The sequence below is a fragment of the Carcharodon carcharias genome, chromosome 5 (genome assembly GCF_017639515.1).
Source record: "Carcharodon carcharias isolate sCarCar2 chromosome 5, sCarCar2.pri, whole genome shotgun sequence".
NCBI lineage: Eukaryota > Metazoa > Chordata > Chondrichthyes > Lamniformes > Lamnidae > Carcharodon > Carcharodon carcharias.
Genome location: NC_054471.1, coordinates 25,806,577 through 25,830,607, shown reverse-complemented (window position 1 = coordinate 25,830,607; position 24,031 = coordinate 25,806,577). Strand labels below are relative to the sequence as shown.

Below are 24,031 nucleotides of genomic sequence, written 5' to 3'. Positions count from 1 at the left end.
TACACAGTGTCGCACTCAGCTTACAAAAACTCTCCCACACCTTACACAGTGTCAGACACACCTTACACACACTCTCACACACCTTACACAGACACACACACCTTACACACACTCTCACACACTTACACACACTCTCACACACCTTACACACACTCTCACACCTTACACAGACACACACACCTTACAAACACTCTCCCATACCTTACACAGACACACACCTTACACACACTCTCACACACCTTACACACACACACCCACACCTTACACACACTCTCTCACAGTTTACACACACTCTCACACACCTCACACACACCCACACACCTTATACACACCCACACACCTTATACACACAAACTATCACACATCTTACACACACCCTCTCACACACCTTACACACAAACATTCTCACACACCTTACACACATACATACACGCCCCTTACACACACATTCACACCTTACAGACACTTATACACAGACACACACACCCACACCTTACACACACTGTCTCACAGTTTACACACACTCTCACACACCCTACACACACCCACACACCTTATACACACACACTCTCACACATCTTACACACACCCTCTCACACACCTTACACACACTCTCCCGCTCCTTACACAGACACACACACCCTCCCACACCTTACACAGACACACACACCTTACACACACTTTCACAAAACTTACACAGACACACACACCTTATACACACTCTCCCACACCTTACACAGACACACACACCTTACACACACTCTCCCAAAACTTAACAGACACACACACCTTACACACACTCTCATACACCTTACACAACACACACACATTACACACATTCTCCCACACCTTACACAGACACACACACCTTACACACACTCTCCCATACCTTACACAGACACACACACCTTACACACATGCTCAGACACCTTACACAGACACACACACCTTACACACATTCTCCCACTCCTTACACAGGCACACATACCTTACACACACTCTCCCACACCTTACACAGACACACACACCTTACACACACTCTCACACACCTTACACAGACACACACACCTTACACACACTCTCACACACCTTACACAGACACACACACCTTACACACACTCTCACACACCTTACACAGACACACACACCTTACACACATTCTCACACAGCTTACACAGTGTCGCACTCAGCTTACAAAAACTCTCCCACACCTTACACAGTGTCAGACACACCTTACACACACTCTCACACACCTTACACAGACACACACACCTTACACACACTCTCACACACTTACACACACTCTCACACACCTTACACACACTCTCACACCTTACACAGACACACACACCTTACACACACTCTCACACACCTTACACAGACACACACACCTTACACACACTCTCACACACCTTACACAGACACACACACCTTACACACATTCTCACACAGCTTACACAGTGTCGCACTCAGCTTACAAAAACTCTCCCACACCTTACACAGTGTCAGACACACCTTACACACACTCTCACACACCTTACACAGACACACACACCTTACACACACTCTCACACACTTACACACACTCTCACACACCTTACACACACTCTCACACCTTACACAGACACACACACCTTACAAACACTCTCCCATACCTTACACAGACACACACCTTACACACACTCTCACACACCTTACACACACACACCCACACCTTACACACACTCTCTCACAGTTTACACACACTCTCACACACCTCACACACACACACCCACACCTTACACACACTCTCTCACAGTTTACACACACTCTCACACACCTCACACACACCCACACACCTTATACACACCCACACAACTTATACACACAAACTATCACACATCTTACACACACCCTCTCACACACCTTACACACAAACATTCTCACACACCTTTCACACATACATACACGCCCCTTACACACACATTCACACCTTACAGACACTTATACACAGACACACACACCCACACCTTACACACACTGTCTCACAGTTTACACACACTCTCACACACCCTACACACACCCACACACCTTATACACACACACTCTCACACATCTTACACACACCCTCTCACACACCTTACACACACTCTCCCGCTCCTTACACAGACACACACACCTTACACACACCCTCCCACACCTTACACAGACAGTCAACTTATACACACTCTCCCACAACTTACACAGACACACACAACTTACACACACTCTCACACACCTTAACAGACACACACACCTTACACACACTCTCCCACACCTTATACACACTCTCACACACCTTACACAGAAACACACGCCATACACACACTCTCCCACACATTACACAGACACACACACCTTACAAACATTCTCCCACACCTTACACAGACACACACACCTTACACACACTCTCACACACCTAACACAGACACACACACCTTAAACACATTCTCCCACACCTTACACAGACACACACACCTTACACACACTCTCCCACACCTTACACAGACACATACACCTTACACACACTCTCATACACCTTACACAGACAAACACACCTTACACACACTCTCCCACACCTTACACAGACACACCCACACACTACACACACTCTCACACACCTTACACACAGTCTCCCACACCTTACACAGACACACACACACCTTACACACACTCTCACACACACCTTACACAGACACACACACCTTACACACACTCTCACACACTTACACACACTCTCACACACCTTACACACACTCTCACACCTTACACAGACACACACACCTTACACACACTCTCACACACCTTACACAGACACACACACCTTACACACACTCTCACACACCTTACACAGACACACACACCTTACACACATTCTCACACAGCTTACACAGTGTCGCACTCAGCTTACAAAAACTCTCCCACACCTTACACAGTGTCAGACACACCTTACACACACTCTCACACACCTTACACAGACACACACACCTTACACACACTCTCACACACTTACACACACTCTCACACACCTTACACACACTCTCACACCTTACACAGACACACACACCTTACAAACACTCTCCCATACCTTACACAGACACACACCTTACACACACTCTCACACACCTTACACACACACACCCACACCTTACACACACTCTCTCACAGTTTACACACACTCTCACACACCTCACACACACCCACACACCTTATACACACCCACACAACTTATACACACAAACTATCACACATCTTACACACACCCTCTCACACACCTTACACACAAACATTCTCACACACCTTACACACATACATACACGCCCCTTACACACACATTCACACCTTACAGACACTTATACACAGACACACACACCCACACCTTACACACACTGTCTCACAGTTTACACACACTCTCACACACCCTACACACACCCACACACCTTATACACACACACTCTCACACATCTTACACACACCCTCTCACACACCTTACACACACTCTCCCGCTCCTTACACAGACACACACACCCTCCCACACCTTACACAGACACACACACCTTACACACACTTTCACAAAACTTACACAGACACACACACCTTATACACACTCTCCCACACCTTACACAGACACACACACCTTACACACACTCTCCCAAAACTTAACAGACACACACACCTTACACACACTCTCATACACCTTACACAACACACACACATTACACACATTCTCCCACACCTTACACAGACACACACACCTTACACACACTCTCCCATACCTTACACAGACACACACACCTTACACACATTCTCAGACACCTTACACAGACACACACACCTTACACACATTCTCCCACTCCTTACACAGGCACACATACCTTACACACACTCTCCCACACCTTACACAGACACACACACCTTACACACACTCTCACACACCTTACACAGACACACACACCTTACACACACTCTCACACACCTTACACAGACACACACACCTTACACACACTCTCACACACCTTACACAGACACACACACCTTACACACATTCTCACACAGCTTACACAGTGTCGCACTCAGCTTACAAAAACTCTCCCACACCTTACACAGTGTCAGACACACCTTACACACACTCTCACACACCTTACACAGACACACACACCTTACACACACTCTCACACACTTACACACACTCTCACACACCTTACACACACTCTCACACCTTACACAGACACACACACCTTACACACACTCTCACACACCTTACACAGACACACACACCTTACACACACTCTCACACACCTTACACAGACACACACACCTTACACACATTCTCACACAGCTTACACAGTGTCGCACTCAGCTTACAAAAACTCTCCCACACCTTACACAGTGTCAGACACACCTTACACACACTCTCACACACCTTACACAGACACACACACCTTACACACACTCTCACACACTTACACACACTCTCACACACCTTACACACACTCTCACACCTTACACAGACACACACACCTTACAAACACTCTCCCATACCTTACACAGACACAAACACCTTACACACACTCTCACACACCTTACACACACACACCCACACCTTACACACACTCTCTCACAGTTTACACACACTCTCACACACCTCACACACACCCACACACCTTATACACACCCACACAACTTATACACACAAACTATCACACATCTTACACACACCCTCTCACACACCTTACACACAAACATTCTCACAGACCTTACACACATACATACACGCCCCTTACACACACATTCACACCTTACAGACACTTATACACAGACACACACACCCACACCTTACACACACTGTCTCACAGTTTACACACACTCTCACACACCCTACACACACCCACACACCTTATACACACACACTCTCACACATCTTACACACACCCTCTCACACACCTTACACACACTCTCCCGCTCCTTACACAGACACACACACCCTCCCACACCTTACACAGACACACACACCTTACACACACTTTCACAAAACTTACACAGACACACACACCTTATACACACTCTCCCACACCTTACACAGACACACACACCTTACACACACTCTCCCAAAACTTAACAGACACACACACCTTACACACACTCTCATACACCTTACACAACACACACACATTACACACATTCTCCCACACCTTACACAGACACACACACCTTACACACACTCTCCCATACCTTACACAGACACACACACCTTACACACATTCTCAGACACCTTACACAGACACACACACCTTACACACATTCTCCCACTCCTTACACAGGCACACATACCTTACACACACTCTCCCACACCTTACACAGACACACACACCTTACACACACTCTCACACACCTTACACAGACACACACACCTTACACACACTCTCACACACCTTACACAGACACACACACCTTACACACACTCTCACACACCTTACACAGACACACACACCTTACACACATTCTCACACAGCTTACACAGTGTCGCACTCAGCTTACAAAAACTCTCCCACACCTTACACAGTGTCAGACACACCTTACACACACTCTCACACACCTTACACAGACACACACACCTTACACACACTCTCACACACTTACACACACTCTCACACACCTTACACACACTCTCACACCTTACACAGACACACACACCTTACACACACTCTCACACACCTTACACAGACACACACACCTTACACACACTCTCACACACCTTACACAGACACACACACCTTACACACATTCTCACACAGCTTACACAGTGTCGCACTCAGCTTACAAAAACTCTCCCACACCTTACACAGTGTCAGACACACCTTACACACACTCTCACACACCTTACACAGACACACACACCTTACACACACTCTCACACACTTACACACACTCTCACACACCTTACACACACTCTCACACCTTACACAGACACACACACCTTACAAACACTCTCCCATACCTTACACAGACACAAACACCTTACACACACTCTCACACACCTTACACACACACACCCACACCTTACACACACTCTCTCACAGTTTACACACACTCTCACACACCTCACACACACCCACACACCTTATACACACCCACACAACTTATACACACAAACTATCACACATCTTACACACACCCTCTCACACACCTTACACACAAACATTCTCACAGACCTTACACACATACATACACGCCCCTTACACACACATTCACACCTTACAGACACTTATACACAGACACACACACCCACACCTTACACACACTGTCTCACAGTTTACACACACTCTCACACACCCTACACACACCCACACACCTTATACACACACACTCTCACACATCTTACACACACCCTCTCACACACCTTACACACACTCTCCCGCTCCTTACACAGACACACACACCTTACACACACCCTCCCACACCTTACACAGACAGTCAACTTATACACACTCTCCCACAACTTACACAGACACACACAACTTACACACACTCTCACACACCTTAACAGACACACACACCTTACACACACTCTCCCACACCTTATACACACTCTCACACACCTTACACAGAAACACACGCCATACACACACTCTCCCACACATTACACAGACACACACACCTTACAAACATTCTCCCACACCTTACACAGACACACACACCTTACACACACTCTCACACACCTAACACAGACACACACACCTTAAACACATTCTCCCACACCTTACACAGACACACACACCTTACACACACTCTCCCACACCTTACACAGACACATACACCTTACACACACTCTCATACACCTTACACAGACAAACACACCTTACACACACTCTCCCACACCTTACACAGACACACCCACACACTACACACACTCTCACACACCTTACACACAGTCTCCCACACCTTACACAGACACACACACACCTTACACACACTCTCACACATCTTACACAGACACACACACCTTACACACACTCTCCCACACCTTACACAGACACACAAACCCTCCCACACCTTACACAGACACACACACCTTACACACATTCTCAGACACCTTACACAGACACACACACCTTACACACATTCTCCCACACCTTACACAGACACACATACCTTACACACACTCTCCCACACCTTACACAGACACACACCTTACACACACTCTCACACACCTTACACAGACACACACACCTTACACACACTCTCACACACCTTACACAGACACACACACCTTACACACACTCTCACACACCTTACACAGACACACACACCTTACACACATTCTCACACAGCTTACACAGTGTCGCACTCACCTTACAAAAACTCTCCCACACCTTACACAGTGTCACACACACCTTACACACACTCTCACACACCTTACACAGACACACACACCTTACACACATTCTCACACACCTTACACAGACACACACACCTTACACACACTCTCACACACCTTACACACACAATCTAACACACCTTACACACACTCTCACACACCTTACACAGACACACACACCTTACACAGACACACACACCTTACAAACACTCTCCCACACCTTACACAGACACACGCACCTTACACACACTCTCACACACCTTACACAGACACACACACCTTACACACACTCTCCCACACCTTAAACAGACACACACACCTTACACACACTCTCACACAGCTTACACAGACACACACACATTACACACACTCTCACGCACCTTACACAGACACACAGACCTTACACAGACACAAACACCTTACACACACTCTCACACACCTTACACAGACACACACACCTTACACACACTCTCAAACACCTTACACACACACACCCACACCTTACACACACTCTCTCACAGTTTACACACACTCTCACACACCTTACACACACCTTATACACACCCACACACCTTATACACACACACTATCACACATCTTACACACACCCTCTCACCCACCTTACACACAAACATTCTCACACACCTTACACACATACATACATGCCCCTTACACACACATTCACACCTTACAGACACTTATACACAGACACACACACCCACACCTTACACACACTGTCTCACAGTTTACACACACTCTCACACACCCTACACACACCCACACACCTTATACACACACACTCTCACACATCTTACACACACCCTCTCACACACCTTACACACACTCTCCCGCTCCTTACACAGACACACACACCTTACACACACCCTCCCACACCTTACACAGACAGTCAACTTATACACACTCTCCCACAACTTACACAGACACACACAACTTACACACACTCTCACACACCTTAACAGACACACACACCTTACACACACTCTCCCACACCTTATACACACTCTCACACACCTTACACAGAAACACACGCCATACACACACTCTCCCACACATTACACAGACACACACACCTTACAAACATTCTCCCACACCTTACACAGACACACACACCTTACACACACTCTCACACACCTAACACAGACACACACACCTTAAACACATTCTCCCACACCTTACACAGACACACACACCTTACACACACTCTCCCACACCTTACACAGACACATACACCTTACACACACTCTCATACACCTTACACAGACAAACACACCTTACACACACTCTCCCACACCTTACACAGACACACCCACACACTACACACACTCTCACACACCTTACACACAGTCTCCCACACCTTACACAGACACACACACACCTTACACACACTCTCACACATCTTACACAGACACACACACCTTACACACACTCTCCCACACCTTACACAGACACACAAACCCTCCCACACCTTACACAGACACACACACCTTACACACATTCTCAGACACCTTACACAGACACACACACCTTACACACATTCTCCCACACCTTACACAGACACACATACCTTACACACACTCTCCCACACCTTACACAGACACACACCTTACACACACTCTCACACACCTTACACAGACACACACACCTTACACACACTCTCACACACCTTACACAGACACACACACCTTACACACACTCTCACACACCTTACACAGACACACACACCTTACACACATTCTCACACAGCTTACACAGTGTCGCACTCACCTTACAAAAACTCTCCCACACCTTACACACACTCTCACACACCTTACACAGACACACACACCTTACACACATTCTCACACACCTTACACAGACACACACACCTTACACACACTCTCACACACCTTACACACACAATCTAACACACCTTACACACACTCTCACACACCTTACACAAACACACACACCTTACACAGACACACACACCTTACAAACACTCTCCCACACCTTACACAGACACACGCACCTTACACACACTCTCACACACCTTACACAGACACACACACCTTACACACACTCTCCCACACCTTAAACAGACACACACACCTTACACACACTCTCACACAGCTTACACAGACACACACACATTACACACACTCTCACGCACCTTACACAGACACACAGACCTTACACAGACACAAACACCTTACACACACTCTCACACACCTTACACAGACACACACACCTTACACACACTCTCAAACACCTTACACACACACACCCACACCTTACACACACTCTCTCACAGTTTACACACACTCTCACACACCTTACACACACCTTATACACACCCACACACCTTATACACACACACTATCACACATCTTACACACACCCTCTCACCCACCTTACACACAAACATTCTCACACACCTTACACACATACATACATGCCCCTTACACACACATTCACACCTTACAGACACTTATACACAGACACACACACCCACACCTTACACACACTGTCTCACAGTTTACACACACTCTCACACACCCTACACACACCCACACACCTTATACACACACACTCTCACACATCTTACACACACCCTCTCACACACCTTACACACACTCTCCCGCTCCTTACACAGACACACACACCTTACACACACCCTCCCACACGTTACACAGACACACACACCTTATACACACTCTCCCACACCTTACACAGACACACACACCTTACACACCCTCTCACACACCTTACACAGACACACATACCTTACACACACTCTCCCACACTTTACACAGACACACACACCTTACACACACTCTCACACACCTTACACAGACACACACACCTTACACACACTCTCACAGCCACACACACCTTACACACACTCTCACACACCTTACACAGACACACACACCTTACACACATTCTCACACAGCTTACAAAGTGTCGCACTCACCTTACAAAAACTCTCCCACACCTTACACAGTGTCACACACACCTTACACACACTCTCACACACCTTACACAGACACACACACCTTACACACATTCTCACACACCTTACACAGACACACACACTTTACACACACTCTCACACACCTTACACACAGAATCTAACACACCTTACACACACTCTCACACACCTTACACAGACACACACACCTTACACAGACACACACACCTTACAAACACTCTCCCACACCTTACACAGACACACACACCTTACACACACTCTCACACACCTTACACAGACACACACACCTTACACACACTCTCCCACACCTTAAACAGACACACACACCTTACACACACTCTCACACAGCTTACACAGACACACACACATTACACACACTCTCACGCACCTTACACAGACACATACGCTCTCACGCATCTTACACAGACATACAGACCTTACACGCAGTCTTCCACACCTTACACAGACACAAACACCTTACACACACTCTCACACACCTTACACAGACACACACACCTTACACACACTCTCAAACACCTTACACACACACACCCACACCTTACACACACTCTCTCACAGTTTACACATACTCTCACACACCTTACACACTCTCTCCCACACCTTACACACACTCTCACACACCTTAAATACACTCTCACACACCTTACACAGACACACACACGTTACACACACTCTCACACACCTTACACAGACACACACACCTTACACACACTCTCCCACAACTTAACAGACACACACACCTTACACACACTCTCCCACACCTTACACACACTCTCATACACCTTACACAACACACACACCTTACACACATTCTCCCACACCTTACACAGACACACACACCTTACACAAACTCTCCCACACCTTACACAGACACACACACCTTACACACATTCTCAGACACGTTACACAGACACACACACCTTACACACATTCTCCCACACCTTACACAGACACACACACCCACACCTTACACACACTGTCTCACAGTTTACACACACTCTCACACACCCTACACACACACACACACCTTATACACACACACTCTCACACATCTTACACACACCCTCTCACACACCTTACACACACTCTCCCGCTCCTTACACAGACACACACACCTTACACACACCCTCCCACACGTTACACAGACACACACACCTTATACACACTCTCCCACACCTTACACAGACACACACACCTTACAAACACTCTCACACACCTTACACAGACACACATACCTTACACACACTCTCCCACACTTTACACAGACACACACACCTTACACACACTCTTACACACCTTACACAGACACACACACCTTACACACACTCTCACACACCTTACACAGCCACACACACCTTACACACATTCTCACACAGCTTACAAAGTGTCGCACTCACCTTACAAAAACTCTCCCACACCTTACACAGTGTCACACACACCTTACACACATTCTCACACACCTTACACAGACACACACACCTTACACACATTCTCATACACCTTACACAGACACACACACCTTACACACACTCTCACACACCTTACACACACAATCTAACACACCTTACACACACTCTCACACAGCTAACACACACACACACACCTTACACAGACACACACACCTTACAAACACTCTCCCACACCTTACACAGACACACACACCTTACACACACTCTCCCACACCTTAAACAGACACACACACCTTACACACACTCTCACACATCTTACACAGACACACACACATTACACACACTCTCACGCACCTTACACAGACACATACGCTCTCACGCATCTTACACAGACATACAGACCTTACACAGACACAAACACCTTACACACACTCTCACACACCTTACACAGACACACACACCTTACACACACTCTCAAACACCTTACACACACACACCCACACCTTACACACACTCTCTCACAGTTTACACACACTCTCACACACCTTACACACACCCACACACCTTATACACATCCACACACCTTATACACACACACTATCACACATCTTACACACACCCTCTCACCCACCTTACACACAAACATTCTCACACACCTTACACACATACATACATGCCCCTTACACACACATTCACACCTTACAGACACTGTCTCACAGTTTACACACACTCTCACACACCCTACACACACCCACACACCTTATACACACACACTCTCACACATCTTACACACCCTCTCACACACCTTACACACACTCTCCCGCTCCTTACACAGACACACACACCTTACACACACCCTCCCACACGTTACACAGACACACACACCTTATACACACTCTCCCACACCTTACACAGACACAAACACCTTACACACACTCTCACACACCTTACACAGACACGCACCTTATACACACTCTCCCACACCTTACACGACACACACAACTTACACACACTCTCACACACCTTAACAGACACACACACCTTACACACATTCTCCCACAACTTACACAGACACACACACCTTACACACACTCTCACACACCTAACACAGACACACACACCTTACACACACTCTCCCACACCTTACACAGACACATACACCTTACACACACTCTCATACACCTTACACAGACAAACAGACCTTACACACACTCTCCCACACCTTACACAGACACACACACACACTACACACACTCTCACACACCTTACACACACTCTCACACACCTTACACAGACACACACACCTTACACACACTCTCACACACCTTACACAGTGTCACACACACCTTACACACACTCTCACACACCTTACACAGACACACACACTCTCCCACACCTTACACACACTCTCACACACCTTACACAGACACATACACCTTACACACACTCTCACACACCTTACACAGACACACACACCTTACAAACACTCTCTCACACCTTACACACACTCTCACACACCTTACAGAGACACACACACCTTATGCACACTCACACACCTTATACACACACACTCTCACACATCTTACACACATCCAGACACCTTATACACACTCACACACCTTATACACACACACTCTCACACATCTTACACACATCCTCTCACACACCTTACACACAAAGATCCTCACACACCTTACACACATACATACATGCCCCTTACTCACATATTCACACCTTACACACACTCATACACACACCCACACACCTTATACACACACCCTCTCACACATCTTACACACACCCTCACACACACCTTACACACACTCTCCCGCACCTTACACAGACACACACACCTTACACACACTCTCACACACCTTACACAGACACACACACCTTATACACACTCTCCCACACCTTACACAGACACACACACTCTCACACACCTTACACAGACACACACACCTTACACACATACTCACACACCTTACACAGACAAACACACCTTATAAACACTCTCACAGATCTTACACTCACTCTCACACACCTTACACAGACACACACACCTTACCCACACTCTCCCACAACTTACACAGACACACACACCTTACACACACTCTCACACACCTTACACAGACACACACACCTTACACACACTCTCACGCACCTTACACAGACACACACCTTATACACACTCTCCCACACCTTACACGACACACACACCTTACACACACTCTCACACACCTTACACAGACACGCACCTTATACACACTCTCCCACACCTTACACGACACACACACCTTACACACACTCTCCCACAACTTACACAGACACAAACACCTTACAGACACTCTCACACACCTTACACACACTCTCACACACCTTATATACACTCTCATACACATTACACAGACACACACACCTTATCCAGACACACACACCTTACACAGACACACATACCTTACACACACTCTCCCACATCTTACATAGTCACACACACCTTACATACACTCTCACACACCTTACACAGACACATACACATTACACACACTCTCCCACACCTTACACAGACACACACACCTTACACACACTCTCACACACCTTACACAGACACACACACCTTACCCACTCTCTCCCACACCTTACACAGACACACACACTACACACACTCTCACACACCTTACACACACTCTCACACACCTTACACACACACTCACACACCTGAAACATACTCTCACACACCTTACACAGACACACACACCTTACACACACTCTGTCACAACTTACACAGTGTCACACACACCTTACACACGCTCTCCCACAAATTACACAGACACACATCCCTTACACACACACTCACACATCTTACACAGACACACACACCTTACACACACTCTCCCACACCTTACACACTCTCTCCCACACCTTACACACACTCTCACACACCTTAAATACACTCTCACACACCTTACACAGACACACACACGTTACACACACTCTCACACACCTTGCACAGACACACACACCTTACACACACTCTCCCACACCTTACACAGACACACACACCTTACACACACTCTCCCACACCTTACACAGATGCACACAACTTACACACACTCTCCCACACCTTACACAGACACATACACCTTACACACACTCTTCCACACCTTACACAGACACACACACCTTACACACACTCTCACACCTTACACAGACACACACACCTTACACAGACACACACACCTTACACACACTCTCACACCTTACACAGACACACACACCTTACACAGACGCACACACCTTACACATACTCTCACACTCCTTACACAGACACACACACACCTTACACACACTCTCCCACACCTTACACAGACACACACACCTTACACACACTCTCCCACAACTTACAAACATTCTCCCACACCTTACACACACTCTCACACACCTTAAACACACTCTCACACACCTTACACAGACACACACACCTTATACACACTCTCCCACACCTTACACAGACACACACACCTTGCACACACTCTCAAACACCTTACACACACTCTCCCACACCTTACACACACTGTCACACACCTTAACAGACACACACACCTTACACACACTCTCCCACACCTTACACAGACACACACACCTTACACACACTCTCCCACACCTTACACAGACACACACACCTTACACACACTCTCACACACCTTACACAGACACACACACCTTACACACACTCTCACACACCTTACACAGACACACACACCTTACACACACTCTCACACACCTTACACAGACACACACCTTACACACACTCTTCCACACCTTACACAGACACACCAACACATGCACCTTACCCACACTCTCCCAAACCTTACACATACACACACTCTCACACACACCCACATACCTTATGCACACCCACACACCTTATACACACCCACACACCTTATACACACACACTCTCACACATCTTACACACACCCTCTCGCACACCTTATACACAAACATTCTCACACACCTTACACACATACATACACGCCCCATACACACACATTCACACCTTACACACACTGTCTCACAGTTTACACACACTCTCACACACCTTACACACAGCCACACACCTTATACACACCCACACACCTTATACACACACACTCTCACACATCTTACACACACCCTCTCACACACCTTACACACAAACATTCTCACACACCTTACACACATACATACACGCCCCTTACACACACATTCACACCTTACACACACTCGTACACACACACACACCCACACCTTACACACACTGCCTCACAGTTTACACACACTCTCACACACCCTACACACACCCACACACCTTATACACACACACTCTCACACATCTTACACACACCCTCTCACACACCTTACACACACTCTCCCGCACCTTACACAGACACACACCTTACACAGACTCTCCCACACTGTACACAGAAACACACACTTACTCACACTCTCCCACACCTTACACACACTCTCACACACTTTACACAGACACACACACTTTACACACATTCTCCCACACCTTACACAGACATACATACCTTACACACACTCTCACACACCTTACACAGACACACACACCTTACACACACTCTCACACTGCTTACACAGACACACACACCTTACACACACTCTCCCACACCTTACACAGACACACACACCTTACACACACTCTCACACACCTTACACAGTCACACACACCTTACACACACTCTCCCACACCTTACACAGACACACACACCTTACACACACTCTCATACACCTTACACACACTCTCACACACCTTACACACACTCTCACACACCGTACACAGACACACACACCTTACACAGACGCACACACCTTACACACACACTCCCACACCTTACACAGACACACACAACTTGCACACATTCTCACACATCTTACATAGACACACATACCTTACCCACACTCTTCCACACCTTACACAGACACACACACCTTACACACACTCTCACACCTTACACAGACACACACACCTTACACAGACACACACACCTTACACGCACTCTCCCACACCTTACACAGACACACACACCTTACACACACTCTCCCACACCTTACACAGACACACACACCTTACACACACTCTCCCACAACTTACAAACATTCTCCCACACCTTACACACACTCTCACACACCTTAAACACACTCTCACACACCTTACACAGACACATACACCTTATACACACTCTCCCACACCTTACACAGACACACACACCTTGCACACACTCTCACACACCTTACACACACTTTCCCACACCTTACACACACTGTCACACACCTTAACAGACACACACACCTTACACACACTCTCCCACACCTTACACAGACACACATACCTTACACACACTCTCACACACCTTACACAGACACACACACCTTACACACACTCTCACACTGCTTACACAGACACACACACCTTACACACACTCTCCCACACCTTACACAGACACACACACCTTACACACACTCTCACACACCTTACACAGTCACACACACCTTACACACACTCTCCCACACCTTACACAGACACACACACCTTACACACACTCTCACACACCTTACACACACTCTCACACACCTTACACACACTCTCACACACCTTACACACACTGTCACACACCGTACACAGACACACACACCTTACACAGACGCACACACCTTACACACACACTCCCACACCTTACACAGACACACACAACTTGCACACATTCTCACACATCTTACATAGACACACATACCTTACCCACACTCTCCCAAACCTTACACAGACACACACACCTTACACACACTCTCACACACCTTACACAGACACACACACGTTACACACACTCTCACACACCTTGCACAGACACACACACCTTACACACACTCTCCCACACCTTACACAGACACACACACCTTACACACACTCTCCCACACCTTACACAGACGCACACAACTTACACACACTCTCCCACACCTTACACAGACACATACACCTTACACACACTCTTCCACACCTTACACAGACACACACACCTTACACACACTCTCACACCTTACACAGACACACACACCTTACACAGACACACACACCTGACATGCACTCTCCCACACCTTACACAGACACACACACCTTACACACACTCTCACACACCTTACACAGACATACACACCTTACACACACTCTCCCACACCTTACACAGACACACACACCTTACACACACGCTCCCACAACTTACAAACATTCTCCCACACCTTACACACACTCTCACACACCTTAAACACACTCTCACACACCTTACACAGACACATACACCTTATACACACTCTCCCACACCTTACACAGACACACACACCTTGCACACCCTCTCACACACCTTACACACACTCTCCCACACCTTACACACACTGTCACACACCTTAACAGACACACACCTTACACACACTCTCCCACGCCTTACACAGACACACACACCTTACACACACTCTCCCACACCTTACACAGACACACACACCTTACACACACTCTCACACACCTTACACAGACACACACACCTTACACACACTGTCCCACACCTTACACACACTCTCCCACACCTTACACACACTCCCTCACACCTTCAACACACTCTCACACACCTTACACAGACACACACACCTTATACACACCCTCCCACACCTTACACAGACACACACACCTTACACACACTCTCCCACACCTTACACAGACACACACACCTTACACACACTCTCACACACCTTACACAGACACACACACCTTACACACACTGTCCCACACCTTACACACACTCTCCCACACCTTACACACACTCCCTCACACCTTCAACACACTCTCACACACCTTACACAGACACACACACCTTATACACACCCTCCCACACATTACACAGACACACACACCTTGCACACACTCTCACACACCTTACACAGACACACACACCTTACACACACTCTCACACACCTTACACACACTCTCCCACACGTTACACAGACACACACACCTTACACACACTCTCACACACCCTACACACACTCTCCCACACCTTACACAGACACACACACCTTACACACACTCTCCCACACCATACACAGACACACACACACATGCACTTTACCCACACTCTCCCAAACCTTCCACATACACACACTCTCACACACCTTACACGCACACACCCACACCTTACACACACTGTCTCACAGTTTACACACATTCTCACACACCTTACACACAACCACACACCTTATACATACCCACACACATTATACACTCACACTCTCACACATCTTACACACACCCTCTCACACACCTTACACACAAACATTCTCACACACCTTACACACATACATACACGCCCCTTACACACACATTCACACCTTACACACACTCGTACACACACACACCCACACCTTACACACACTGTCTCACAGTTTACCCACACTCTCACACACCCAACAAACACCCACACAGCTTATACACACACACTCTCACACATCTTACACACACCCTCTCACACACCTTGCGCACACTTTACACACACACTCACAAACCTTACACGCACTCTCACACACCTTCCACACATTCACATACACACATTACACACACACTCTCCAATACCTTACACACACTGATACATGCACATTCATATACACACACTGATACACACATTACATTCACACTTACATGCACCTTACACATATAGTTACGCACACATTCACACATCTCACACACACACTCACATACACAAATTACACACACACATAAATTACATACACACTGACACACCTTACACTCATACACTGCTGGAGAGCCCAGCACAACAGTGCAAAAGATAAGGCTGAAGCATTCGCAACAATCTTCAGCCAGAAGTGTTGAATGGATGATCCATCTCGGCCTCCTCTGGAGGTCCCCAGCATCATAGATGCCAGTCTTCAGCCAATTTGATTCACTCAACGTGATATCAAGAAATGGCTGAAGGCACTGGATACTGCTAAGGCAATGGGCCCTGACAATATTTTTTTTTATTCATTCATGGGATGTGGGCATCACTGGCTACACCAGCGTTTATTACCCATCCCTAGTTGCCCTTGAGAAGGTGGTGGTGAGCTGCCTTCTTGAGCCGCTGCAGTCCATGTGGTGTAGGTACACCCACAGTGCTGTTAGGGAGGGAGTTCCAGGATTTTGACCCAGCAACAGTGAAGGAACGGCAATATATTTCCAAGTCAGGATGGTGAGTGACTTGCAGGGAACTTCCAGGTGGTGGTGCTCTCATCTATCTGCTGCTTTTGTCCTTCTAGATGGTAGTGGTCATGAGTTTGGAAGGTACTGAAGACTTGTGCTCCAGAACTTGCCGCGTCCCTAGCCAAGTTGTTCCAGTACAGCTGCAACACTGGCATCTACCCGGCTATGTGGAAAATTGTCTATGTGTGTCCTGTACACAAAAAGCAGGACAAATCCAACCCGGCCAATTACCACCCCATCAGTCTACTCTCCATCATCAGTAAAGTAATGGAAGGGGTCTTTAACAGTGTTATCAAGCAGCACTTGCTTAGCAATAACCTGCTCACTGATGCCCAGTTTGGGTTCTGCCAGAGTCGCTCAGCTCCTGACCTCATTACAGCCTTGGTTCAAACATGGACAAAAGATCTGAACTCCCGAGGTGAGGTGAGAGTGACTGGCCTTGACATCAAGGCAGCATTTGACCGAGTGCGGCATCAAGGAGCCCTAGCAAAACTGGAGTCAGTGGGAATCCGGGGGAAAACTCTCCACTGGTTGGAGTCATACCGAGCACAAAGGAAGATGGTTGTGGTTGTTGGAGGTCAGTCATCTCAGCTCCAGGGCATCACTGCAGGAGTTCCTCAGGGTAGTGTCCTCGGCCCAACCATCTTCAGCTGCTTCATCGATGACCTTCCTTCCATCATAAGGTCAGAAGTGGGGATGGTCTCTGATGATTGCACAATGTTCAGCACCATTCATGACTCCTCAGATACTGAAGCAGTCCATGTCCAAATGCAGCAAGACATGGACAATATCCAGGCTTGGGCTGACAAGTGGCAAGTAGCATTCAAACATGTGCCAGGCAATGACCATCTCCAACAAGAGAGAACCTAACCAGCAGCTCTTGATGTTCAATGGCATTACCATCATTGAATCCTCCATTATCAACAACCAGGGGGTTATTACAAACAGACACTGAACTGGACTAGCCATATAAATACTGTGGCTACAAGAGCAGATCAGAGGCTAGGAATCCTGTGATGAGTAACTCACTTCTTGACTCCCCAAAGCCTGTCTACCGTCTACACGGCACAAGTCAGGAGTGTGATGGAATATTCCCCACTTGCCTGGATGAGTGCAGCTCCCACAATACTCAAAAAGCTGGACGGCGTCCAGGACAAAGCAGTCCCCTTGATTGGCACCCCATCCACAAACATTCACTCCCTCCACCACTGACGCACAGTGGCAGCAGTGTGTACCATCTACAAGATGCACTGCAGGAATTCACCAAGGCTCCTTACACAGCATATTCCAAACCCACGACCACTACCATCTAGAAGGACAAGGACAGCAGATAGATGGGAACATCACCACCTGGAAGTTCCCCTCCAAGTCACTCACCATCCTGACTTGGAAATATATCACCGTTCCTTCACTGTCATTGGGTCAAAATCCAGGAATTCCCTTCCTAACAGCACTGTGGGTGTACCCACACCACATGGACTGCAGCGGTTCAAGAAGGCAGCTCACCACCACCTTCTCAAGGGCAATTAGGGATGGGCAATAAATGCTGGCCCAGACAGTGATGCCCACATCCTGTGAATGAATGAATAAAAAAATTTGCCACAGGTGACACATGAAACAGGGGAGGTGGGCCTTAAGGGATTGTTGGCCGGCAGCCTCACTGGGAGAGGAGAGCACTGCTCTAGCAGAGGGAGAGCAAGAGGACAACTCAAGGGTTTAGATGACATGTTTAAGTAGTAGGCCCAGAGCAGTCAGGGCCGTCAGTGTAGAGGGCTAAAGCCTCCACAGGAATTGGTGTGACCGTGGATGGTCCACTTTCTGAACCGTTATGCCGACAGGTGCCTCAGCCGATGACACAGTAAGGGTGGGAGGGCTGGGGCCCTGGGAGACTGATAAGCCTGCACCCCTCTCTGAAAATGGCCACTTATTGAGGCCTTAAGAGCCCCGGTTGCCTGCCTGTCTTCAGCAAGCAGCTTCCTGATTCCACTGACAGCCCGCTGCTGGGAAACACGGCCAGAGGTGGGTCGATGGGGTTTTCCATGACTTTCCTGGCCCCCATCCCACAGCCCACATCCAGCATCCAAACCCGCCTCCAAGGAGCCTGGAAAGTCATCACCCCCACCGCCCCTCCCCCGGCCCGCCATTATCTCTGTTCCTCGCTTCATAGATGCTGCCTGAGCTGCTGAAGATTTGCTGTGTTTTCGGTTTTTAGACATGTTAGAGCAGTTTCTGGCTCACTCACCTTGACCCCTTCGATCCTGAAGCCTAGCGTGGCTGTGGAGCTGATGGTTTCCCTCCACTGCATGTATCGCGGCTTGGTGACAGCCCGCTGGGTCTTCTCCTCTTCTGTCGGTGCCTCAGGATCCACCTCCACCATCTTCAGGTACATGTCCCTCCTCAGGCTGGGCTTCTTCCTCGCTTTGGTCAACTCCTCTTCCAGGTATGTCCTGTGAAGACAGCAATTGGCAAGGTGAGCGTGGGCCATTGGACAGGACGGCAAGGGGAGGAAGGAAATTTTATATTTTCCCCTTCCCTCCCCCCCCCTGTCCCTCTCTTCCCTCCCCCTCCCCTGTCCCTCTCTTCCCTCCCCCTCCCCTGTCCCTCTCTTCCCTCCCCCTCCCCTGTCCCTCTCTTCCCTCCCCCTCCCCTGTCCCTCTCTTCCCTCCCCCTCCCCTGTCCCTCTCTTCCCTCCCCCTCCCCTGTCCCTCTCTTCCCTCCCCCTCCCCTGGCCCTCTCTTCCCTCCCCCTCCCCTGTCCCTCTCTTCCCTCCCCCTCCCCTGTCCCTCTCTTCCCTCCCCCTCCCCTGGCCCTCTCTTCCCTCCCCCTCCCCTGTCCCTCTTTTCCCTCCCCCTCCCCTGTCCCTCTTTTCCCTCCCCCTCCCCCTGTCCCTCTCTTCCCTCCCCCTCCCCTGTCCCTCTTTTCCCTCCCCCTCCCCTGTCCCTCTCTTCCCCTCTCTCCTCCCCCCTTCCCCCTCCCCTTACCTTCACCCATCCCCACTTCCCCATTACCTCCTTCCCTTACCCCCTTCCCCCCTCCCTTACCCCTCACCCCTCCCTTCTCCCTTCCCCCCCTTATCCTCCCTTAACCCCTTACCCACACCCTTCGCCCTCCCCCTTCCCTTGCCCCCACCCCCTCCCTTCTCCCCACCCTCCCTTATCCCCACCCCCTCTCCCTTCCGCGCTCCTGCCCCTCCCTTCCTTTATTTCTGCAGGTACTGGCCAATAAGCCCATGTCTTATGGTGGTCAAGTCTGGCTGAAGCTTCAACCTCCTGCCTGCACCTCCCCCACCCCCACAGTCCCGCCATTGGTCACAAACATGTCAATCCTCACAATGGCCCAACCCCTACCCTCCTGCCCGAGGCCCAGGATAGCAGGGTGCACAAGGTGCAGAACATCGGGGCCCACACCTTGGGGTGGGTGGGCGGAGGAGTGTCATGGGCTTAAGCTCATTACAAAGATGTGAAATTATGCTTTGTTAAACACTGTGAGAAAACAGAAGTGGTCTCAGTCTATGGGGGTGGGGGGGTTGGCGGTGGGTAATTTCCCACCACATACAGTAGGACAAATCCCAGAGATGTTCTGAACATTAGCCTTGGTCCACTGCAGGTAGGTCCAGAGATGTTGATCAGATGCTATGTACCCACCGCCCACCGGTGACTCTGTGGGAGGGGAAGGAGGAACTCTCTCCACATACATGGTCACCGATCGGTGCCAGCTCACGTTCGAGTTCCAAATCCCTGTCCCCGGCGGAGCAGTTGTTGGCACACACACGGGCGCAAGGGGACCAGCTCCAGTGACAATACTAAAGCTGCAGGGAATGTGCCTCGGTGTGGCGGGTGACATTTGTGGGGGGGTGCGGCAGGGTCGGGGGGGGGGTTGCGGTGAGCAGAGCCAGAGCGTGCTGGGTC

General features: G+C 48.4%; 1 protein-coding gene across 1 annotated transcript in view; it reads right to left on the bottom strand.

Moving 5' to 3' along the window:
- Positions 1-24,031, bottom strand: part of LOC121278336 (inositol-trisphosphate 3-kinase B-like) — a 179,171-nt gene that overhangs the window by 47,281 nt on the left and 107,859 nt on the right. The window contains exon 4 of the mRNA XM_041188643.1: positions 22,366-22,570. Coding sequence (XP_041044577.1) covers positions 22,366-22,570 — 205 coding nt within the window. The remainder of the gene's footprint in view (positions 1-22,365; positions 22,571-24,031) is intronic.